The sequence below is a fragment of the Corvus hawaiiensis genome, chromosome 28, assembly GCF_020740725.1.
Source record: "Corvus hawaiiensis isolate bCorHaw1 chromosome 28, bCorHaw1.pri.cur, whole genome shotgun sequence".
In the NCBI taxonomy this organism is placed as follows: Eukaryota; Metazoa; Chordata; class Aves; order Passeriformes; family Corvidae; genus Corvus; species Corvus hawaiiensis.
In genome coordinates, this window is record NC_063240.1 from 2,967,510 (window position 1) to 2,991,627 (window position 24,118).

The window sequence follows — 24,118 nt, forward strand, 5'->3', positions numbered from 1 at the left end:
CAGCCACCAGGAACTGTCTCCTTAATTCTTTCCCCTCCTTTCACCTGACAACTAAACCCAGCGTCTTCCAGCTGCTAAAAAGTTTAATGAAAACAGTTAACAAGCTGCTTCTCCTCCTGATTTGCCTTTTCTTCCTCTCCTCCTGCTTTCTTTCCAGAGGACTCAGCTGTGAACTCCCACCAGCCCTTTCCTTCTGTCTGGTTGCTGCAGAGAAAGCTGGAGCAACTTCTGTTTTCTCCCCAAACAGCTCAATTTCACAGAGATGTGTCCATATCCATCCCAGTTCCTGTGCTTACACACATCCAACAGCATCAGCTCAGCTCCGGGAATCCTCCCACTACAGACCTGCCTTCTCCATGCCATGAGCTGTTCAGAGAGCTGCCAGGCTCCAGGATTATTGCATGGAATCCTTGAATATCCCAGCTTGGAAGGGACCCTCAGGGATGATCCAGTGCAGCCCCTGGCCCTGCACAGACACCCCAACAACCCCAGCCTGGGCATCCCTGAGAGCGCTGTCCAAACGCTCCTGCAGCTCTGGCAGCCTCGGGGCCGGGCCCATTCCCTGGGGAGCCTGGGCAGTGCCCAGCAGCCTCGGGGGGAAGAACCTTTCCTTGAGATCCATGCCCAGCCCTGACACAGCTCCAGCCAATTTTGGCATGAGGGTTTGCACCCACTGAGGAGAGAAGCTTCTCTTCCAGGGAAAGACACAGGAAATCCAGGTCTGATCTTGAGACATCCCCCCCTTTGCCCCTCCACTTCCCAGAATATTTAACATAGTAAGTTGAAACAAAATAGTGGGGTTTCCATAACTTGAGACAGAAGAGTACAACCCCTCCTCTCTAAGCTCCTTCTGTTTCCAGATAATGGAGGAAACTCAGGCATGCCTGACACCAGCTCTGGCAACCTCGAGCAATACAAGAGGAGTGCACTTGTGCCTGAACGGCTCCTTAGGGATGTCCTTGCTGCAGCTCCAACACTAAACACACTCCTGGCCACCACAGGCCACCACATCACCAGCTCTGATGTGTGATTTACGTGGGCTTTCCAAGTCCCCTCGGGAGCTGCACTCCCAACACTGCCATTTTTGTCTCTCTGTGCTTTCTCAGTCCTTTTGGGAAATTTCTACGTCAAGTCCAACAACACCCAGGGAAACTGCCAGTTGTTATTTTAAGCACTTTGGCAAACCTGGTTTGTAGATGTTGTGCCTCTGATCTGTTCCATTTTCAGCAGAACTAGCTCACACTTTCTTCTGAGAGTCTTAATTCCAGGCATGACACCAAGTGGCCTTTGGGGTTTTTTTAACCTGAGCAATTAGCAGTTCTTAAAGAGACTTGTGTCTCTCATTAACAGAGGAAATGAGTCTACAAACCAGGGAAGTTGTTCAGCACAACTCTATTTCATTATCAAAACATGACCATGCAGAAGAACCAACTTTGCTAAACCCAGAGAAGGCACTTGCTTGCTGCTTCCAAGCCCATCGGTCCAGGTGCTTTCCCCATGTCCCAGCATTCCCAGCTGTTTATACTGCCTGTAATCATTTATGTCTGACCATTAAAACCATGGCTGCCCCATCCCTGGCAGTGTCCAAGGCCAGGCTGGACGGGGCTTGGAGCAACCTGGGCTAGTGGAAGGTGCCCCTGCCCATGGCAGGGGGTGGAATGGGATGGGCTTTAAGGTCCTTTCCAACCCAAACCAGTCTGGGATTCTGTAATCTACAGAAGATGTCCCCAAAAAGAACAACACAATTCCATGTACAGAGAGGGAATTACAGAACTAAAGCACAACAGGTGTCACAGCTCATTCAGGTGTCTCCTACATGGAGAAACAGCAGCAGAGGTTCAGCAGAGCATCAGTGCCACCACAGATCCATGAGCCCAACTCCCCCAGGAACAACTCTGCAATTGCTGCTGATTCCAGGTCAAGTGTGCAGTGGCAGAAGTGGCAAGATCCAAGCTGGAATATTTGTTCTGCAATAGAGACCAACCTTTGTAGATCAACCCCTAAAGATGGGATTAGTGAACACAGACAGGGAAACCCTCCTGCTCACCCACCAAAAACCCCCACAGTTCTCATAGAATTATCCCAGACTGATTGGGGTTGGAAGGGATGGTAAAGCCCATCCAGGGCCACCCCTGCCATGGGCAGGGACACCTCCCACTGTCCCAGGCTGCTCCAAGCCCCAATGTCCAGCCTGGCCTTGGGCACTGCCAGGGATCCAGGGGCAGCCCCAGCTGCTCTGGGCACCCTGGGCCAGGGCCTGCCCACCCTCCCAGGGAACAATTCCTGCCCAAGATCCCATCCAGCCCTGCCCTCTGGCACTGGGAAGCCATTCCCTGGGTCCTGTCCCTCCATGCCTTGTCCCCAGTCCCTCTGCAGCTCCCCTGGAGCCCCTTTAGGCCCTGCAAGGGGCTCGGAGCTCTCCCTGGAGCCTTCTCCTCTCCAGGTGAGCACCCGCAGCTCTCCCAGCCTGGCTCCAGAGCAGAGGGGCTCCAGCCCTTGGGGCAGCTCCGTGGCCTCCTCTGGAGTGGCTCCAGCAGCTCCCCGTGCTCCTGATGTTGTTCCCCAGGGCTGGGGCAGCTCTGCAGGTGGGGTCTCAGCTGAGCGGGGCAGAGGGGCAGAATCCCCCCTCCCCTGCTGCCCACGCTGGGGCTCAGCCCAGCACAGGGGGGGTTTCTGGGGTCAGTGCCCATGGCCGGGGCAGGTTGAGCCTCTCACCCACCAACACCCCCAAGTCCTTCTCCCCAGGGCTGCTCTCTGTATTTTAACATTTGCCTAAATCACAGCATATTAGCCAAATTCTATAAAATTACATCCAAAGTTTAGAGGGAAAAATACTTTTAAAGAACGATTGTAGCTGCTCTCCTCCTCTTTAGGAGGTCAATCTCTACTTTCTGCAGCTCTCCAAGCCATGCAAATACCGTGCAGAAAGCACAGGCTTGGAGCACAGCACAGAAGAGGTGCTGCAGCTCCGAGCAGAACCACAAAAAAGCCCTTACTCTGTGTGGGAAGGCTTAAGGGAATATTTCAGCACATCAGGAGCTGAATCACTGCATGTGGGTGGAGCCAGACGGATTGACAAGATCTGGAACTTGAAAGATGACCTCAGCCTGAGATCAATCATCCCACAAAGTCGCTGACTGAGGGAACAGCATATGGGGACAGCTCAAGGTGATGAGGCTCAATGTCACCGTGATGTGCCACAGCTGCAGTAGAGGCACAAGCTCCAACTGAGGTCACCAAAGCCTGGCCCACTGTGATCCCTCAGGCCGAGCAGCCTTTCCTCTGTTCCTCTTGGCATCCCCATCACAGCACCTTCAGAGATTCCCTCCCTACAGCAGGACATGAAAGAGGCACCTTGGGGGAAGCCATTAGCAAAGGGCTCTTTTTCATGCATTAGATGAATGAAGAATTGAGCTGTCAGGTAATGACTTTGGAGTTGTGGAGAAGCCAACTTGATGGAAAGCTAAGAATTAATTGCAGATCAGACAAAAGCATGAAATAATAAAAGCTGGTACACCACACTTTCAGGTTTTACAGCCCTTCAGATCACTAAACCCCACCAAATGTGCCCAGGAGGCTAATCCAGGACATGGAAGCGCACTCATCTTGCAAACAAAAACATGCAGGAACTTTTTAGGATTCACCTTTTTCCAAAAGCTCAAGCTTGGGGGATTCTGCCCCACCTGGAGCACTGTGTCCAGCTCTGAGACCCCAACATCAGGAGGGCCTGGGGCTGCTGGAGCCACTCCAGAGGCGGCCACGGAGATGCCCCAAGGGCTGGAGCCCCTCTGCTCTGGAGCCAGGCTGGGAGAGCTGCGGGTGCTCACCTGGAGAGGAGAAGGCTCCAGGGAGAGCTCCGAGCCCCTTGCAGGGCCTAAAGGGGCTCCAGGGGAGCTGCAGAGGGACTGGGGACAAGGCACGGAGGGCCAGGAGCCAGGGAATGGCTTCCCAGTGCCAGAGGGCAGGGCTGGATGGGATCTTGGGCAGGAATTGTTCCCTGGGAGGGTGGGCAGGCCCTGGCACAGGGTGCCCAGAGCAGCTGGGGCTGCCCCTGGATCCCTGGCAGTGCCCAAGGCCAGGCTGGACACTGGGGCTGGGAGCAGCCTGGGACAGTGGGAGGTGTCCCTGCCCATGGCAGGGGTGGCCCTGGATGGGCTTTGAGGTCCCTTCCAACACAAACCATTCTGGGATTCTATTCATTTGTATAAGCAAATGAAACCAGATTCCTACAGTGAAGCTTTTCTGAATTTTGCCACTGAAGCCAAACCACTTCAGGTCACTCATTGCCCAAATCCGTGCAGTCTCCAACTACTGCCATTTGTGACTCTGCGAGGTAAGAAAAACCCACTCAGAGATTTATTTAATGAATTGACCAAAAGCTTTCCCATTGGAGGTCAGTATTATTCCTTACTAGTAGTTAGTGTTGTTAGTTAGTCAGCAGCAATTACGGGTATTGGTAACAAATTAGCAATAGTAAATGGGATTGCTAAGCAATGCCCTGACAATTCCAAGTGCATTTGGTGGGTCATTCTGGAGTTCAAAACGTTTTTCTCTCCCCACCCTCCCAAATGTTCTGTCACTGTAAATACCATGTAGCACACACTGTTCTGTGCTGTTCTCTCCTACACTCCAGCTACTCACGGGATCAGCCTGGGGAGGAGGGGGAGAAAGGTTTTCCCTCATTAATTCAAGTTGATCCCTGCTAATCTGAGAACAAATCCGAGTTTTTAGCTCACTACAGCCCATAGAGGACATTATTTTCTGTGCTGCAGAATTAGGACACCACCTTCCCGTGTCTGTGTTTCATTAAAGCAGGGAGGTAAAATAGGCAACACCGGGAACCTCAACCGACCCCAAAGTCTGGAGCAGCTCCAGGGGATGCAGAAATTCCTGTTCCAAATGACAACAGCTAGGAATATGCATTTTATGTGATAGGGAAGAAGTGGTATTATCCAAGTATTTGCATGGGCATCTGGACTCTTGGAGATTGTTCTCATGGACATAATCCCAATTAACTAGGATTTCCTGACTGGAGAGTTATTACCAAAAATACTTTTTCTTCATTAAACATTCTCCTGCCTCCTCCCCCTTTAAACACATTATCCCACGCTCTTTCCAAGGACCAGGAGTATCAGTCCAGACAGAATGGTCCCTCCTTAAAGCAAGACAAAAGCACATGACTCAGGAGTCCTTCCAGGCGTCCTGCTTCATTCATATCCCACAGAGCAGCAACGAGTATTTAGATGGGATACTGGGAAGGAATTCTTGGTTGTGAGGGTGGGCAGGCCCTGGCCCAGGGTGCCCAGAGCAGCTGGGGCTGCCCCTGGATCCCTGGCAGTGTCCCAGGCCAGGCTGGACATTGGGGCTTGGAGCAGCCTGGGACAGTGGGAGGTGTCCCTGCCCATGGCAGGGGTGGGATGGGATGGGCTTTAAGGTCCTTTCCAACCCAAACTCTCAGCCATGACATCAGAGCCCCCGAGGCAGGGTTTAACATGCCTGCATTCCCAGAGTCCAGCCAGGGCATCCCCGACTGTCTTCCCTTCCTGGTGTGCTCAGTTTACAAGCAACACAACTCCTCCCTTTCCTTGCTCAACAGCCAGTTCAGCAAGTTCAATTTCAGATGTGAATCGAGCCAACTTTTCCTGGGCAGAACCACCTCCAAGAGCTCTGCTGGCCAAATCCAGACTGCACCAATATCCATTCCAATTCATCCTATGGCTTGCACAAAATTTCATCCAGCTAGAATTCAGTAGAAATAACACTCCCCAAACAGCAGGAAAATGACATTCCCTTTAAATCTTTAAGTTTGTAAAACAAAGTGGAGAGGAAAAAACTGTAGCCACCAACATCCTATGCAGAAGAGGATATTAATTAATGAAATACAAGCTTTGCCTCAATTCCACTCACCTGCTTTTAAGTACATTATTTACTGATCACATGCTTAACAAGTTATATCTCAAGCAAGCTGCTTTCTCCACCCTGGGGATAGATTTGATGATGGCAGACACTTTCGGCCTGTCAGTTATGTCCAGAGCTAAGACAAACTAATCCAGTTGTTATTGCAGCAACGTGAAAATGACATCACGGTCAGTGAAAAGAAACGCTTGTTTTCCTTACCTTGGTGAGCAGGCAAAGTTACTTCACTTTGTTTGGCTGTGAGAGGAGTCCTGAGCCCCTTTCTGGCACTTTGCACAAGCAACTCCTCCATATCAATGAAAACATAAATAAACTTTGTAAACTGAAGGGAAGAGAGCTGGACAGGGAAAGCAGTGGGGGGGAAAACAAGAGAGTTGGCAGCAATTTAAACCTGATATTCAGTGTGTCAAAATATGAGTGTCAAGATCTCAATCACTGGTGTTTGGTTCTACCTACACTTAGGGTAGGTTTAGATTCAAGTAAAAGTAGATGAAGACACCACCAGATATGAAACAAATTTTAAAAAAGACACAGCATCTGAACAAGATTGCTCTGGCCACAAGGACACCTCTGGTGTGGGATGTGAACTGCTGGCACTGAGCTTCAAAGGGCCATATGGGAATAGACTCAAGTTGAGTCAGGAGAGCTTTACATTGGATAGTAGGAATTTTATTTATTTAGTTTTTTCACAGACAGAGTTACCCTGCCCAGGGCAGTGGTGGAGTCACCACCCCTGGCAGCGTTCAAAAGCAGTGTGGATGTGGCACCTGGGGACACGGTTTAGTGGTGAATGTGGTGGTGCTGGGCTGATGGTTGGACTTTATTATCTTAAAGATCTTTTCCCACCTTAACAATTCTGTGACTCTATCACCAACCTGCCCAAGAGATGGGACACCCTGGCAGCCTCTCCCTTGCTGAGGGCACAGGAGAGGATTCTGCAGCAAGAATGAACTGCTTTCTTCAAGTTTTCCTCCGCATTCCCCAGATTCAAGATCCAAATCTCAGCATGGACTTCAACAGAACCCCCAGAGCATCTCCACTGGGAGAAGTGGAAAGGGCAGAGCACAAAACTCCAGGTAAGGGCTTGAGGCAGACTAGAAGAACCTTTTCTTTGTGAGAAACATTTAATTCAACACCATGACTTACAAGAGGACAGATTTACAGAGTAATAACTGTAACAGACTGTTCAGAAAGGAAAATAATGGTTGCTGCCTGCAGTGCCAGGTAAAGCTCCCCAAAGCAGCACCTGGCAGAGCAGCAGCAGAGTACAATTCAGTCTCCTTGCAGTACTCAAATGAGCAATATCAACCAAGTCTGTGTTTTCAAACCTTTAAGAAAAGAGTGCGAACAGGATCAATCACTTTGGCAAGGGATATTTTTCAGGGATCACGAAGCTGCACTACTCCCCAAGGCAATTCCCTGGCCCCTGGCTGTTCCTGCTAATCTTTCTCACACAATAAAGGCTCTGGGAGCTACTTTCTTCCCCAAGTTATGGGATACCAACAACTTGTACAATTGGTTGGTGGCACAATATTTAATCCACCACTTTGTAGTGTTCTCTCAGCCAAGACGTCCACACACAGATTATGCAATGGATACCCTAAGACTAAAATAAATTTTGCAACCCAGTCAACACATTCCCCAAGCTACCAACTCTCATCTTCTCCCCTCTCCTTGTCTCCCTTCCCAGAGAAATCCATTTTTAGCCACAAGTTACCCCAATATGCTCAAAGATGTACTGGAAGAGACTGAGGAATCAATCAAGGTACCCATGGTGAAGCCAAATACTTATAAACACATTAAGGCAGGTTTCACATCAGTCCAATTTTTGACACAAAATGCTGGTCACTTCACTGCACATGCAAATAAGAAAGATTCAATACTTAATAAAAAGCTTTAAATTCGTTTTTTAGATATCAATCATAGAAAAATCAACCTTTTTCCTTTCCTTTTTTTTTTTTTAAAGAGGTCAGAACATTACTGCACACAAAAGCAGGTGTGTAGCCACACCTGTTGGAATGGATCCCCTTCCCTCCACACAGAGGAACAGAGGGCAGGTTCTTGGCACCAGAAGAGAAAAAGGAGGAAGTTTTCCTCATTATCAGTCAGAAATGAGTCATCCTTCCATCCCCAGTTGAGAAAGTCCTTCTGACTGGACTTAAACCCAAGTAAAATATACCTCAGGTTGGGTATATTTGCCTCCAAGACTCTGTTCAGGATGTCTGGACACACACAGCTCTGTATCCAAACCGTGGTGTGGAATAACCAAAATCCCCAATTCCCAGAGCTGGCAGCCCAAGTCCTCGAGTGCAACTTCCCCTCCTCACCCAAGCTCAGGTGGCAGAGGCATTGGCAGCTCAGCTCTGAGACTACACTTCCAAGACCAATGTGGTCTTGTGAGGAAATGGCAATTCAGTGACTGGAATTCACACATGGAATGAACCACTGACGACATGAAATGACCTCCCTACAGTCAGGTACAAACAGGTAGCCCACAGCAGAGTAGCCAAGGAGTGAAACAGCATCTCCCTCCCTCAGGTTAGAGAGAAAATTGTTTCTGTGGGTCATTAAAAGTACTTTGATAGAAAAGCTTAAAAACGTATCACCCAGCACTGACCCACAAAAAATAACACCAAAAAAAAAGAAATAAAAAAAGAGCCAGCAAATTCAGTTCCTAGGATTTTCCCTCCCACCATGTGATATTCCTTTATCCCCTCCCACTTTTGCATTGCCAATCACCCTACCCCTTTAGAAAAAGGAAAGGGAGTAGAGTTTAGTCAAGTTCCATCTGCCAAAGTCCCCAGCAATGAATGAACCCTCAGCTTCCACGTTTCCTGAAGTCCATCCAAAGGCTCTGGGGTACAGCTGGACTGGTGGTGCACTCCTGGCTCTGTGAATGGTTGTGCTGACCCTGCTGAGTGGGTTTATACTGGGAATTCTCTGATGGAACTCCCTGAAAGAGGAAAAAAATAACTTGCAAGTCAAAAAGAATTTTTATATCTTTTCTTATAAGAAGAAATCCCCCTGTCACAACACATCCATGTCCTTATCTCCTGGATTTCACCTGCAGCAGTCTGTTCTGCTCCTGCCTGTTGACAGACCTCGATAGCAGAAAGGAATTCAAGGTATTCACTGTCCAAATAAAGCTACTGTTGGTGATACAGGAAAATGGGGAAAAAAGGGCCCAGGTGTAAGATGGGATCTCCCAAAAGCCAAGCAGATCACACATTATAATGAACCTTCAGGCTCCAAGGATTGCTTAAAAAAATCAATCTTCCTCCTACCTGAAATCCCCATTCCCTCCAAAGGAGCTCTTCTGCTATTCATCCTAAAAAGTCCCTTTTTTCCCCCCCACCACATTCTTGATTCTTGTCTCAGAGCCTCCAGAGGAGGGCACTAAGCTGATCCTAGGGCTGGAGAACCCTTCCTATGGAGACAGGCTGAGACAGCTGGGGCTGAACTCTGAGCCTCCTTTTCTCCAGGCTGAGCCCCTTTCCCAGCTCCCTCAGCCACTCCTGGTGCTCCAGACCCTTCCCAGCCCCAATGTCCAGCCTGGCCTTGGGCACTGCCAGGGATCCAGGGGCAGCCCCAGCTGCTCTGGGCACCCTGTGCCAGGACCTGCCCACCCTCCCAGGGAACAATTCCTGCCCAAGATCCCATCCAGCCCTGCCCTCTGGCACTGGGAAGCCATTCCCTGGGTCCTGGCCCTCCATGCCTTGTCCCCAGTCCCTCTGCAGCTCTCCTGGAGCCCCTTTAGGCCCTGCAAGGGACTCGGAGCTCTCCCTGGAGCCTTCTCCTCTCCAGGTGAGCACCCCCAGCTCTCCCAGCCTGGCTCCAGAGCAGAGGGGCTCCAGCCCTTGGGGCAGCTCCGTGGCCTCCTCTGGAGTGGCTCCAGCAGCTCCCCGTGCTCCTGATGTTGTTCCCCAGGGCTGGGGCAGCTCTGCAGGTGGGGTCTCACACCCACCTCCCCATTCCTGACCCAAGGCCACCACACCTTTCAAAGCACAGGCTAAAAAGCAAAGATTCATCAATATTTAAGATTCCTCCCAAAATCTCCCTGTCCCCAGTGTTTAAGGTGAGACACAGCACTATCACCTTACCTGGACTATACATTCTCCATCTCCTGGTCATGGTCCTGCTCCTCCTCCTCCTCCTCTTCTTCTCCTTCCTCCTCTGCTCCTTCTTTCTCCGAGGGAGGCTCCCCATCCCTGGCGATCTCCTCCACGTGGGCCAGCATGTCGGCCATCAGGGCCTCCTCCAGCCTCTTCCTCACCTGCTGCACCAGCTCCTCCTGCTTCCTGCCCAACACAAGGGACACCCAGCATCAGCCCCCAAGGCTGCCTTTGCCAAGGGAAAAGAGTCTCCAGTCCCCTCCAGCACCAGACAAGCACGGACTGCAAAAGGCCTCTAAGAACTCCATTGTAAAACAAAAAAAACCCCAAAGAAACCCCGCCTGGCATTGCACTGGAAGTGAAGATGAAAAACACTTTAAAAATTTGTCCAGTATTCTCTATCCTGAGTCCTGCATCTGTTGATTTCTGGCTGAAGTTTGGCTCATCTAGCAACTGACTTTTTTTTCTTTAGCCTATTGCTAATTTTTAACTCCGAGTACTAATATCTAACAAGTCAGCCTACCCTGCACAGGCTTTCAAAAATAAGACTGGAGAAGATTAAGTTTCAGGCCACTTCTTTCTGCTCATTTTCCTTTTGAGCCCCAACCCTAAGAAGTCAAAGTCACAGCAAAGAAGTGATCAACAATCAGTGGCTCATGGGGCTCCTATTTCAGCTCAGCCACAGGACATCAAAGTTATAAACTGACTGTTTTTCCTGGTCATTTATGTCTAAATCAAGCACAGAAAAGTCATCCTGCAATTCCAAAAGATTTATCAAGCAGTCAAAGCAAGGACTGCCTTTAAACACTTAATGAATGCAAATTGCATGCTGCAGGCCCTTGGTATGTTCAGTTCTCCATCAAAAACTTAAAGCTGAGTTTGACCAGTCCTGATTTAACAATATTTCACTACTAAAGCAACCTATAGCAGAATAAACTGCATCTTTGTTCCCTGCCGCCACAGCAGGCAGGGCTTGCCTTTGGTCAATCCATAAATTTTATTTAATTCATTTACTGACACAGAGGAAGGTGAAGAGAACCCAATCCCACTGTTGAGGATTTCTCCAATCCCATCTCTGCTCTGAGGTGCCTCAGTCAAGGCTACCCCAACTCAGACACTTTTGTCAATAAAAGGAAACTTTGACATGAAAAACAATCGTGAGCCTGAAACTCCAGAGTACCTGAGCATGGCCAAAATGAAAAAAAATGGGCTTTAAGCACATGACAGCTTAATGTGACAACTTTTGTCTACTCTATTGCTAGAGAGCCATTCAAATTAATTCCCAAGCCACAGCGCTCCATCAGACCTTTAGAAAGAAAAGCAAAGCACTGTTTGAGCATAAGGAACCTGGTTCCAGGACAGCAAGTGCTACTTCCAGTTCATACCTGATATCTTCATCTGTCACCATGAAGGCTTTGCAGAGAGGCTGCGAGGTGTTCAGCCACACCCCAGGGTTCTTCTCCACGGCTGCAGAGAGCTGGCCAGTAATGGGCATGGTGCTGGTGTGCAGGGCACTGGCGATGGCAGAGAGCAGAGTCTCGTCCGTGCAGCCGGGGCCAACCCCTGCGAGGGGGAGGGAAATCCATAAGCAGCACTGCCCCAGGCAGGGAGTGGGAAATCAGGACAATGGGAATGAAATTTTAATGGCAAAGCACAGGCTGTCAGTTTGAAAGCTCACACGACATAAATCCCAGACCTAAATGCTTCCAACAGCACCTGTGCAGCTCTCCAAGGGTATTTAAACTTAGAGCAGTTCCTCGTTCTGTTACAACCAGAAGATAATAAAAACCACCACATTGGGGAGATGCTTCCATTCTGCTCGAACAAGGCTCAGAGCTGGGGGTGCTCACCTGGAGAAGAGAAGGCTCCAGGGAGACCTCAAAGCCCCTTCCAGAGCCTAAAGGGCTCCAAGAGAGCTGGAAAAGGACTTTGGACAAGGGCTCAGAGGGCCAGGACCCAGGGAATGGCTTCCCAGTGCCAGAGGGCAGGGCTGGATGGGATCTTGGGCAGGAATTGTTCCCTGGGAGGGTGGGCAGGCCCTGGCCCAGGGTGCCCAGAGCAGCTGGGGCTGCCCCTGGATCCCTGGCAGTGCCCAAGGCCAGGCTGGACATTGGGGCTGGGAGCAGCCTGGGACAGTGGGAGGTGTCCCTGCCCATGGCAGGGGTGGCACTGGATGAGATTCAGGGTCCCTTCCAACCCAAACCCAAACAGCATTCTGGGACACTCTGCTGTTTCTGGAAGGTGAATCCCCCCAAAAGCTGAGAAGCTTTGCTTCAGTGTTTCCTCAGAACAAAGGGCACTGGGGCCCCCAGGCAAAGCACTACAGCTCCTGCTGCAGCAGGAATGGCCACGGCCCTGCCAGGCTCTGGGAACAGGGAGCTCATCCTCAGCACCTTCACTCACTGCTGCCAGGTGCCAAAATGCCAGCCCTAAGTGAGGGGCACCCTCTGATTACCTTGCAGCCCTTTGGGAAGGTCCATTGTTTTCACCAGCTCTTCTGCAATGTCAAAGGCATTCAGTCCACTCAGCTTCTTCTCCCAGAAGAGCTGCAGTCAAAGCAGGTGGTTACTGGTGGTTGTTGGCACAACCAGAAACAGAACTGACAACTCCACAAAATCCCTGCTCCTGTGCAGAGAGGGAACAGCAGTGCTGGGGACAGTTTAGTGTGGATTTACCACAGAAGGGACGTGCCACATCCAACAGCAGGAACAATCCTCGTTGCCAATCAGCCCCACAACTCCTCTGTACCAGTCTGCTGCCTTGAAAAACTCTCTTTTCTTCCAGGGCCTGGTACCTTCCCTGCTCTGAGCTGCAGCATCAAGGCCAGGCTTGCTGACCTCAGCTACGAGCCCACAGTGTGAGACAGCCTTTTTTACACCCTATTTCTCTCCTACATAGCCCACAGAAAGTTAAGGAATGCAAGAACTCTGTTCAAGGTAAATTATTATTTTCTTCTTCTCCATCAGTTTAGTCCTTTCCCCTGTGTCTGTTCTTTACCAGATTTTGAGTCACAGGCTCTCCCCAAGCTTAAAGGCACCTGAATGTCTGGTTTGGTAGAAAGCCAAATACATCACCTTGCTACACCTTCAACTCTGCACCTGGTGCAGGAGGGTGATCACTGAATAGCTGGAGGATCAACTATCTTGCAAAAAACCACATTTTTATCAAGGTTTTGAGAAATCAAGAATTCACCTCAAACACTCCAGGCACATCCCACCCCCTTTTCCTGCCTGTCAAAATCCAAGTGCAACTGACCCCACGTGACTTTTCCAAAAAGGAGAATGAGGGCACAGCCCAAGCACAGGCTGCCTGTTCTCTAGCCTTTCAAACAGGTGATTTTTTTTTGTTACCCAGAGCAGCTGGGGCTGCCCCCGCCCTGGCAGTGCCCAAGGCCGGGCTGGCCGGGGCTTGGAGCAACCTGGGATAGTGGAAGGTATCCCTGCCCATGGCAGGAGGGTGGAATGGGATAATTTTTAAGATCCCTTCGAGCCCCCAAGAATTCTGGGATTCTGGGATTTTTAAGCCAGTGCATGATGGGACTTGGCACTGCTTTCAAGTTTTGCAGAAACATCCGGAGTCTGCTGAGCAAAAGTTGAAATATTCTGCAGTCCAGTAAAGTATCTTAAACAGGAACACAAATCCAGCTCAGAATTTGGAGAGGGAATTTTATCTTGAGTGTTCTCTTTTGCTGCCTTAACTATAAAAACTGCAGGAATAACAACACTGTGAACATACAGGTTCTACTTCCCTAGGAAACCATGGTAAGTCCCTGCCAGCCTGCTTAAAAAACAGAGAAAAACCCACCCCAACCACCAAAAAATCCCACCCAAGTCCATTTCAGGTAAATTCTACCTCACACCTGGAGGTTCAAGTTGAACTAGGTTTATGTAATTCTTAAAAACTGCCTTCAAAATGTGGTTCTTGAAGTTTTCAGAAAAGGCTGCCAGTGTTCCAACCAGTACAGCTTATTTTACCAGGGCCTCTCCTTGTCCTGAGCACCCTTGCCTTTAATTTTGGTGTGTACTCTTGCTTGCAAATACACATTACGGTAAGAAAAACGCTTTGATTTTGTATTAATAATGACATTCTAAGTGAATTTATGATCTTCTACTGGCAGAGTAACACCACATTGGATGGGGTCTGCGCAGGAACATGGATTTAATGGAACACGCAATTCTTACACAATCACAACGTTTGACAGTGATTCTAAACCTAAGTGTCCCCTGAAGTGGTTACAATGTCTGAATAATTTTGTAGATAACATTTAATTTCAGCATTAAGGAAATTCAAGTTTAGCTACCCCAGAACTGTGATCTAGCCAAAGGCTGGAGTTTATAAATCCCAGGGCACAGAGCCCATAGCTAGAGACTGGCAATGGGGCTTGTTCTGATGTACGAGCTGGGGGCCCTGCAAGCCACTGCTTCTGAAAGACCAGGTTTTTCTGAAGTGTCAGAGATCAGGAACTGCCAGGAAGTATTTGTTCAGCATCACACAATTGAAGCAGATTATTTTGGGATCCTCCCAGTAGCAAATCCAGGAGTTTCTCAGCCTTACCTGCCTGGGCTGGTCCACAGCTTTCTGGGGGTCACTCTTCACCTTGTTGCTGGGGTGGTTTGTGATCTTTGTGACGGGCTGCTTGAAGATAGAGGCTGTCTGTCTCACAGGCAGGGCTGTGTTCAAATCAGGCTTGCCCTGTTTCAAGCAAAAAGAAAAGGAAAAGCCCACAAAAATAGTTTCAATTTGCTGAAATGCTACTACAGCCACGAAGATGTGCAGCAAGGAACAGTTCCTGGGCTTGAAATCTTGTCTGATCTCAAGTTATACAAGTTAGGCTGCTAAAAATGCATAACTAAATTCAAATCTTGCCCTAGACCTATCAAAGTTTTCCACTCATTCTGTTTAACATAGCAGCCTCCTCCCATTCTAGTTCATACCCATCAGTTTTACTCCCATTTTTAATGACTTTAGGAGTCAGAAGAAGCCACGTGTAATCACTAAAACAGAGGATTACAACACAGTATTTTTTAAAAAATAAAAACATTACAGACAGGAATTTAGAGGCTGCTTTCTGAATCCAGAAACCACTCCAAACCATTCCTTTTAAATCCACTTGTGACCAATAAACAAACCAACACAGCTGGAGGCTGAATCCCTTTTTTTACCTTTGGTTCTGAACAAAGCTCAGCTTTTAATGAAGCTCATGATCAATTTTGCACTACACAACTGCATTTTCTGTTAGGGAGAGCATAGGAAGACTGCTCCTCATCCCCAAAATCTAACACACAACTCTTGGAATGGCTGTAGGACACACTTTGTTCTCGGGGATGCAAACACCACTTCTGCTTCACAGATTTATTCATGAGATGCAGAAAAGATGTATTCAGGACAAATATAATTCTGAACCATCTGGGTGCTAATCCATTCAGAAGCCAGTGATAACATTTGTACATTTATTGAGAGTTTTGGGCAGAATTTTTAGCCTGAGAGGTGTGTGAGCTGCTGGTCTCTGCCTCAAGGCAGGTCTCAAAATATCACTGCAGCACCCAGGGCTGCAAGAAATGTTCCCAGCACTCTCGTGATGATGATTCTTGACTGGCTGATGTATTTCAAAAATGAGCATTGTACCTTTTCCACATTTGGTGTTTAGGTGCATGGACAGCAGCTTTGGGGTTCTGAGAAAGATTTTAGCATCCGATGAAGATGCTTAGGAATGACTTGGGACAATCAATCCAGACAGGGAGCCTGCCACTGCCACCCTGACTACACCTCAACAATCTGAATTACCAGCTAGAGAATCTTTTATTTTGTTCTACAAATAGGCCTCACAGTCCTCTTCCCTCTCCCGTTTTTTGCCCCAAATGCCACCTCCCCTTCCATCAATTCCAAAGCTGAGTCACCAGCACAGCCTGGGAGAGCTCCAAGGAGTCACTGGCAGGAGCTGCAGCATCTCCTCATCCCTGCGGACCCACATCCCTCCTCTCCTCTTAAACCAAAGGCCAGGGCAGGGCAGAGCCGCTGCACAGCCCCAGGAGATGTGGGGATCTAGAGGAGATCATGCTAGAGGTGAGCTCACACTGCAAGGAGGGGGATCAGGGAATCCTGGAACAGTTTAGGTTGGGAGGGACCTCAAAGCCCATCCAGTGCCACCCCTGCCATGGGCAGGGACACCTCCCACTGTCCCAGGCTGCTCCAAGCCCCAATGTCCAGCCTGGCCTTGGGCACTGCCAGGGATCCAGGGGCAGCCCCAGCTGCTCTGGGCACCCTGGGCCAGGGCCTGCCCACCCTCCCAGGGAACAATTCCTGCCCAAGATCCCATCCAGCCCTTCCCTCTGGCACTGGGAAGCCATTCCCTGGGTCCTGGCCCTCCGTGCCTTGTCCCCAGTCCCTCTGCAGCTCTCCTGGAGCCCCTTTAGGCCCTGCAAGGGGCTCGGAGCTCTCCCTGGAGCCTTCTCCTCTCCAGGTGAGCACCCCCAGCTCTCCCAGCCTGGCTCCAGAGCAGAGGGGCTCCTCTGGACTCATTCCCAGAGGTCAATGCCTTCCTTGTGCTGGCAACTGAGGAAGGTGACAGTCTCTTCCCTGCCCTTCTACACAGAAGGCTGAGCAGTACCACAACTCTCCTCCATGGCACCAACCCCCTGGGATTTGTCCAACCCCCACCAACAGAGCTGTTCTGACACAACTCCAAGTTCACACTTCAGTTATGAAATGCTTCACTTTCCCTCTCTCCCAGACACTGCTCTGGCAGTCCCACAGCAGGGAGGGGAAGCGCCACTGCCTCTCAGTCTTACTTTGGCTTGGTTGGAGCAGTCGTAGCGCATCCTCTGCCTGTTCTTGTTCATCTTGTTCATCAGCATTTTCCCTGTGCGGAAGTCGAAGGTGCCCAGGTCCATGGAGCTGCCCAGGTAACGTGCCAGCTGTGGCTTGCTCCGGAACTTCTTCCCACTGGGGCTGGAAAAAACACACCAAAGAGCCATGGAGGGAAACCAGAACCCTCTGCACTTCCACAGCAGCGCCTGTGCAACTCAGGAGAGAGAATTTTTATTTCCTTCCTGAAAAACACGTGCTGAACTTTCAAGAATGAAGCTCACATTCAACTCTAAAATGCGTGGTTTTGCTTTCATATTAACTCCTCCTCGTGTGGAACAGACAAATTAAGTTAAAATGTTTTTATATGTCAAGAGGAAGACTCAGATCAGGTAAACACATGTAGCATAATTCACACAATAACCATCAGGGGGGATCTCAGCACATATGCACTTTTCATTCAGTTGTTTCTCATAGCAAATGCCCATTTTCAAGTATAATTTCTTCTCCCAGGACTGCTGCATTTGACCAGCACCACAAATGCTCCTTGTCTCCTCTCCCTGCCTCTTGAACAGCACATTCAGGTTTGATTCTATGTCTTTTGTAGCGTCCTGAAGACTTCAGGAAAGGAGAAAAGCAGAAGTTAACTGCTGACAAGCTGCAAAACAAAGAATTACAAAGTGATGCAAAGATAAAGGTCAAAACCTGGAAAATTTTCCTTTAATGGCAAAAGGGAAGAGTTTCTTCTGTAACACCTGGGTTTCCACAAAGACTCAACCTGGAGAGTAGGCACAAATTATTCCAACTCTTTATTGGTGTTTCGTTTGGAGTTTTTTTGTGGGTGTTTTTAAGTAATCCAACATCATAAGCTATTTTTTTATTCATAAAGCAAAAATAAGCCAGTGTGCTATGGCTGCAGTGTAGGACTGTACAGATAGTACGCACCAAGTATTCTTCACCTTCTCAGTGAGCATCATAACACCTCTTTATTCCCTCAATTACTCTCACTTCTGGTTTGCTCCACCTTGCAACTTGCATATTCAATCCTAGCTCCCATCCAGGAGAAGCTCATTCCCTGTATATCCATCACACTATCACAGGTTAATGGGCTGGAAGGCATTTTAAGACCAAAAATGACAGTTACCACCTTATCTCACACTGGTGAGATACTGACAACCTCACCAGGGTCGTAACAGAGACAAAACAAAACAGAAGAAAAGTCTATTTTCACATCTTGTCTGCTGCCCTGAAGCTTTGTTTGGGGAAAACCAGCATAAGCAGAGAATTTCTGGTATAGGACAGTGACAAAGCAATTAGGCCAAGTCAAGACTGTGCATGAAAAAAAAAATACATTAAAAAAACCCTTAAACCCAGAAAGAATCAAAGTATTAAAAGCTCTCCAAAAACTGAGATAAATTTCATATAAATTATACTAAAACTGAAATTTGGAGAAGTCTCTCAAAGGACTTAAGACTGAAAGGTTGTGGTCATCCCACACAGCATCTGCTTAGGAAGCTCCTGGCTCCAAGTGCTCCCAAGCTGCTTATCCTGCCTGGATCTCCTCCCTGCCACCACCACTGCTCACACAGCCCAGTGCTCATGCAAACGAACCAGCTGAGGAAAATAATCCATCTTTGGAGGGCAGGGAGAGGAGGAAACACTCCCTCACTGGTTATTCCTCAGCTGGACCCTGTGGAGCTGCACTTGGGTCAGGAGACAACACAGAGTAGGACCAAGGAGCCAGGAACAGAGCCTGTGTCCAGCCTCAGATTTGTGAATCACTTTTTCAAACTATAAAGGGAGTTATTTGCCTCAATCCAGAGAGAGGAATAACCAACTCCAGCAGCTTTAGGACAGAGCTGTCACTGCCAGTGAAGCCAGGAAGAGAAACTCCTGCTGCATGAAGAACATGGCACTGCTTCCTCTTCCAAGATCTGCTGCTCCAATTTAGGGTTTAGTGTCTTAGCAGGTTTAAAAATAATGCATTTAAGTGCAGAGTAACTTCCAGAACAGTCAGTACAGTCAAAGACAGGATTTTAAGTGAACAGAGCCCTCCATCTCTGTGTGTTTAGTATGTGCTGTGGTCATTTTGCAATGAAGAACTGAAAAGCTGCTCAGAGTCTCAAAAAACCCACCTGAAGTGACTGAGAGTCCTGTCTCTTCCTGGGGAAGCTTGGCCCAAAGGAAAAGCACTGAAATGTTCAGAAGAAAAACTTTTATTCTGATTAGGTCTTGCAAAAGGCAGGATCATCCCCAGGCTCTCTGGGACAACAGCAGATCAGGGAGCAAAGCTATGACCAAAAGGTGACAGAGAAAGGAAGGGGTGGGGTGCCCTGGAGCTCCTGGGGACCCCCTGGCAGGACCATGCAGGACATTGGGGCACCCACACACACCTGGGAGGGTCAGAGGTGTGGGGGGAGCCAGAGGAACCCAAACCTCGAGCAGGATTCCGGCTGCACACCAGGACACACAGAAACTCCCCCAACATCACGGAACTCTGAGCCCTGTTAAGGCGCCCTTCAAATGTCACAAAACACAGAATTTACCTCCTGCCACTCCTCCTGAACTCCTGGTTTTGCACAGAGATTTTAAAGAGGCCCAGAAATGAGACATATTGGTACAAAGCTGCAAACCCCAACCTCTGCTCTGGAACATCCCCCCAGGCAGCGACGCTTCGAGCCTAGATTGATCCTGGGCTCCCAAATTAGGGTCTGTCACAGTTCCCCGAGTGTGAAAGACAAGGACACGGCCAAGTTGCAAAGGAGTTTACAAGTTGCAAAGGATTTTACATGCTCGTCCATCACCAGCTCCGGGGCTTTATCGCTCGGCCCGCCTGGCTCCCGCTAACAAAACAGACCTGGCTGCTGGGACCCACCCCGAGCCACCCCCGGCTCTCATTCCCAGACTTCTCCGTGCGGATTAAGCCGCGTTCGGGGCAGCCCATTGAAGGGCCAGGCCTGCCAGGTGCCCCTGCTCTCCATGTGCAGCTCACCCTTTGTTTCCTGCCTTATATCCTTAAGGAGAGAGCGGCTGCCCAGGCCCTCTCCCCTCCTCCCTCATCACAGTCTCCTCCCCTCCGCTCTCCCATTTAGCCTGCACAGGATCTGCACAACTTGGGAAGCAAGGGACAAAAGACAAAAAAAAACCCCGAGCAAACCCAGCCACGGCCTTCCTCTGGAAGAAACGGAGGCAGGAATAACCCAGGGGAAAAGGGTCATGGAAAGCAGACACTCAGAGCCTCGTTTCCTCGCTGGATGGGGCAGGGGAAGAACACAAAGTGATTCTCCTTCTTGCTTTCCATTGCTCCCTCCTCTCACTTCTCTCCCCAGCTCTGCTCCAGGCAAATCCCGGCACCAGGGGTTCCTGGAGGGCTGCAGGACCCCCCGACAGTGCTCCGAGGGAGATGGGGACCCCAGGACACTGCACAACCCACCACTGTCAGCGTCTCTCTCGCAGCATCCTCACGTTATCCCTGGATGCAGCATCCACACCCAGCCCTGCCTCGGGGTCCCACACTCCAGCTGGGTTATGCTGGGATGGGCTGGCACAGCCATAAAACCATGCCAGACCAGGTGGGCGACACCTCCAGCTGCCACAGCCCACCCCACACCCTCACACATGCACAGCCCCATCCCGGGGCTCCGCTTGGAGCAGCCTCGGACCCGACCTGCCCCTTCCCACCGGGGCTGTCCCAAGCACGTGGCAGGGATGACGCTCCCAAGGGATGATGCTCCCTGCCCCGCAGGGCAACGGGGTGCGGGGGTCTTCGTTCAGCAACTTGGACTCCAACCATACCAAAAAAAAAAACCCAAAAATCCCAAAGCACTTCGAGACACACAGAATCTCCCAAATTTCCAGAAGCATCACACCCCTAAAGAAGAGCCCAAGTGGCAGCTCTGTAATGCAGGGACAAACACAAATACAACCAGATGATTCTGTAGGGCTCAACTCAGGCATCATGGAATTGTTACAGATGGAAAAGACCTTTAAGATCATCAAATCCAACCATCACCCCAGCATCACCACCGTGTTCACCACTAAACCACGTCCCCGAGTGCCACATCCACTTGTTTTGTGAACATTTCCAGGGATGATGACTCTACCACTGTCCTGGGCAGCCTGTCCTAATCCTTTACAATCCTTTCCATGAAAAAAATTTCCCTAATACCCAACGTAAACGCCTCCTGGTGCAACTTGAGGCCGTTTCCTTCTCATGAGAAGAAATCATGAGCTTCCCTGCAGGCAAACCAGAGCACCAGAGGAAAAGCAAAGTACAGACTCAGTAAAAGCATTCTGCTCCACAATTTTTTTTGGAAAAGATCAAAATATCCTTGGGGGAGTGTTAAAAACATTCCCTTCCAACTTCTTACATTTGTGCTGCAAAGGTAAGGAATTCTCAACAAAATAAGTTTCACACAAGAGTGTGAAGTTTCCCAGCACAGTGATGTCAACAACCTGAGGCAGAGACAAGCAGCGATCCCAAATTTCTGACACTTGGTCATCAAACCTTCAGGAGAAAAACACTCTGAAGAAAAGAGCCCCACATAGCAGCACTAAATTCTCCTTCCTCCGTGTGGAACCCTGAGTTTGAAGAGAGCCAAAACTCTCTCAAAGACAACTCTGCCACTTTGACAAAATCCCTGACACAGTTTTCTTCCTGAAATCCTGCATTTTTCCTGCTCACTCTGAATCCAACCCACAAGTCCCACCAAATCAGTCAGAAACCCTCCTAAGGATGAGGTTCGAGGACTGGTTTTAAAAACCTGCCCAGGTACTCACACCTCGAGGAAGGTGTAATTTCCAGCCAGAGACTGGCTCACACACACATCTCACAGGGGGCTTTCCACAAACCCCCCCTGTGTCTGTAGATCCCCGGGAGCTGGACAGAACAATCACCCAGGTAAACAACAGGCAGAACTTGCACAGGCATTACTGAACTGCCACACCTGTATTTGCCACTCTGAGGTAATGCAAAATGCAACAGAAACCAAAAACTAGCGCAATAAAGCTCTAGTCTACCTTTGATCTCTGTCCAAATTGATACAAAGGGAAAACCCATAATAATTTGGGAATAAAAACATGCTACTTCTCCTCTCTCCCCTTTTTTTTTAAAGTTCAGCTCTGACACTACAACTTTACAAACAAGTTCTGGGAAAAACAGGGATCTTGGAAGCTTTCAGCTGCTGCTGGTGGTGGTCTCATCCTGCCCTCAGCCTCCGAGCTGCAGCAGCGGAATCAGCTTCACGCTCTCGAAAATGGCATTTTCTGGTTCACTCACCCTTTTCTCACAACCATAATCTGATTCTAAAAATGAAACCTGAAGCTAAAGCTGTGGCTGCCCCTGGATCCCTGGCAGTGTCCAAGGCCAGGCTGGACCGGGTTTGGAGCAGCCTGGGACAGTGGAAGGTGTCCCCGCCCATGGCAGGGGGTGGAATGAGATGCCATCCTGTGAGGATTCTGTGACAGATGCAGAAGTTGATGGCATGGATTTTCCCGACAAGCAGGGCCAGGTGAGGACACAGGGACAACTCCTGCTGCGTTCCCAGCTCCCGCTGGACCCGAGTTTCACACCTCAGCCCGCGGGTGCGGGGAGGATCCATATGGCCACCTACAGCCATATGAGCCATGCAGGGCTATAAATAGAAACCCTCCAGCTCCCGGGCCATGTGCTCCCCCACAGCCACACTCCCGGGAAGGCGCATCCCGAGCCCCCGGGGCCACCACCGCGAGCAGCCGACGCTCCCTCCCCAAAATTCCTAAGTACACCCAAAAAGCAGCAGAGCGAGCCCCGAGAAAGAAGAAACAACACCCCGGCTGCTCATTTGAGAATAAAGAACCCCGGGCGTTCGCAGGGCATGAGCCGCTCTGAGGGGACGCGGGGGCTCCTCACGGCGCTCCCCCATCACTGAGGGGGGGCCGAGCATCCCCGACCCCCCCGCGGCTACGCCGGGGCAGCTCCCCGCTCCCTTCCCCTCCACCTGTGGCTGCAGCCCCGGCCCGGCCTCCCGCGGCCCCCCCCGCGCCCGGGGCGGCCCCGCCGAGCGCTCCCACCTCTTCCGCTCCATGGCGGCTCCTCCCGGCCCGCTCCCGCCTGGCTCCGGCCGCCTCCCGCTCTTCCCGGCCGCCGCGCTCTCCTCCCGCCGCCGGCTCTTCCGCGCTCCCCGCTGCCCCCGGGAGGCGGCGCCGCGGCCCCGGCTCGTCCCGCTCCCGGTCCCGGTCCCGGTCCCGCTCCCGGTCCCGTTCCCGCGGGCGCCGCCGGACCCTGGCCCCGCTCCCGCCGCCCGGTGCGCGCCGCTCCCTCCGCCCGCCCCCGCCGCTCCGCGCCCGCCCCTTCCACCCACCGCCCGCCTCCCACCGCCCGCCGCGCCCGGATCCCTCCGCCCGCATATAGTCCCTCCCCCCGCCACCCCCACGTGGGACCCCCCCTTTCTCAGCCCCGCTCCCCCCGGCGAACCCCCGCGGTCCCGGCCTTACCCCAGCGCTGAGCGCCGCGGGCCCCCCCGGTGTCCCGGCAGCGCCGCTTTGGGCATCTTCCCCCGCGCCCGCCCCGGCCGCACTGGCGGCCCCGCGACCCCCGGCCCCGCCCCGCGCCCCGGGGACGCGGACCCGCCCGGAGCCCCGGGGGAGAACCGGCCCCTCGCCTTTGGGGCTGCCCCCGGGGGGTCCGCGGGCTTCGTGCCGCGCAACAGCAGCGTACCAAAAAACCACCCCCCCCAAAAAAAACCCAAAAAAAGGGGAAAATCTGCACACGAGGAGCTGGAGTGAAGACAAAGCAATGAAAAGTTCTTCAGGAAAGCGTGTAAACCAACAGCTACTGCAGCTGCAGTGGCCAAATTGCCCACTGTGGTACCGACAGGAGAGGTGTCTGCCTCCCGCTGCCAAGGAATACCCACCTGGGAACCCCAGCTTTGGGAATGAGGCACCACCCAGCAGCTGAATTCCGGCAGCTCGTGTTCCTCGCCATTCCAGTATCCACATGCTGGAAAACACCAAGCACCGCAAGGCAGCCTCCTTCCCAAAGCAAGTCAGAGGAATCAATTCTCCTTTAATGAATGATATGTTAGATTTTTGTTAAGAATCCTGCTTAGAGCAGCAGCCGGGAAGGGATCAGTGTCGGACTTTACAGCAGGGGTGTCCACACAGGAGTGCGTCTGCTCTCTCCAGCCACTGCTGTGGTCTGACATTAAACTTGGTTTGCGTCAATAGCCAGTGATTCCTCCAGTCCTCAGTTGGCAGTAACTTAGAATCCTGGAATATCCTGAGCTGGAAGGGACCCTCAGGGATCA

General features: G+C 50.7%; 1 protein-coding gene across 3 annotated transcripts; it reads right to left on the minus strand.

The window, feature by feature from the left end:
- Window positions 1-7,011: 7,011 nt before the first annotated feature.
- On the minus strand, window positions 7,012-23,377 carry MBD3 (methyl-CpG binding domain protein 3). Of its 3 annotated transcripts, none has more exons than XM_048288040.1 (8): window positions 23,307-23,377; window positions 18,968-19,024; window positions 16,817-16,976; window positions 14,583-14,720; window positions 12,484-12,574; window positions 11,414-11,591; window positions 10,017-10,214; window positions 7,012-8,869 (listed from the first exon to the last, which is right to left on the minus strand). In XM_048288040.1, the coding sequence occupies exons 1-7, from the start codon at window positions 23,360-23,362 to the stop codon at window positions 10,022-10,024; spliced, it is 873 nt and encodes a 290-aa protein (XP_048143997.1). In that variant the 5' UTR covers window positions 23,363-23,377; the 3' UTR covers window positions 7,012-8,869; window positions 10,017-10,021. The 3 variants fall into 3 exon arrangements, with proteins under 3 accessions (XP_048143997.1, XP_048143998.1, XP_048143999.1); XM_048288041.1 differs by lacking the exon at window positions 23,307-23,377 and adding an exon at window positions 22,884-22,987; XM_048288042.1 differs by lacking the exons at window positions 18,968-19,024; window positions 23,307-23,377 and adding an exon at window positions 22,884-22,979.
- Between the last annotated feature and the right edge of the window lie 741 nt (window positions 23,378-24,118).

Coding starts and splice junctions, on each gene's coding strand:
- MBD3 (XM_048288040.1), bottom strand. CDS start 23,362: ATGCCCAAAGCGGCGCTGCCGGGACACCGGGGGGGCCCGCGGCGCTCA. Junction 16,977..18,967: donor AGGACTCTCAGTCACTTCAG/GTGGGTTTTTTG, acceptor TGTTTTTTCCAG/CCCCAGTGGGAAGAAGTTCC. Junction 10,215..11,413: donor GTGACAGATGAAGATATCAG/GTATGAACTGGA, acceptor TGTGTTGGGCAG/GAAGCAGGAGGAGCTGGTGC.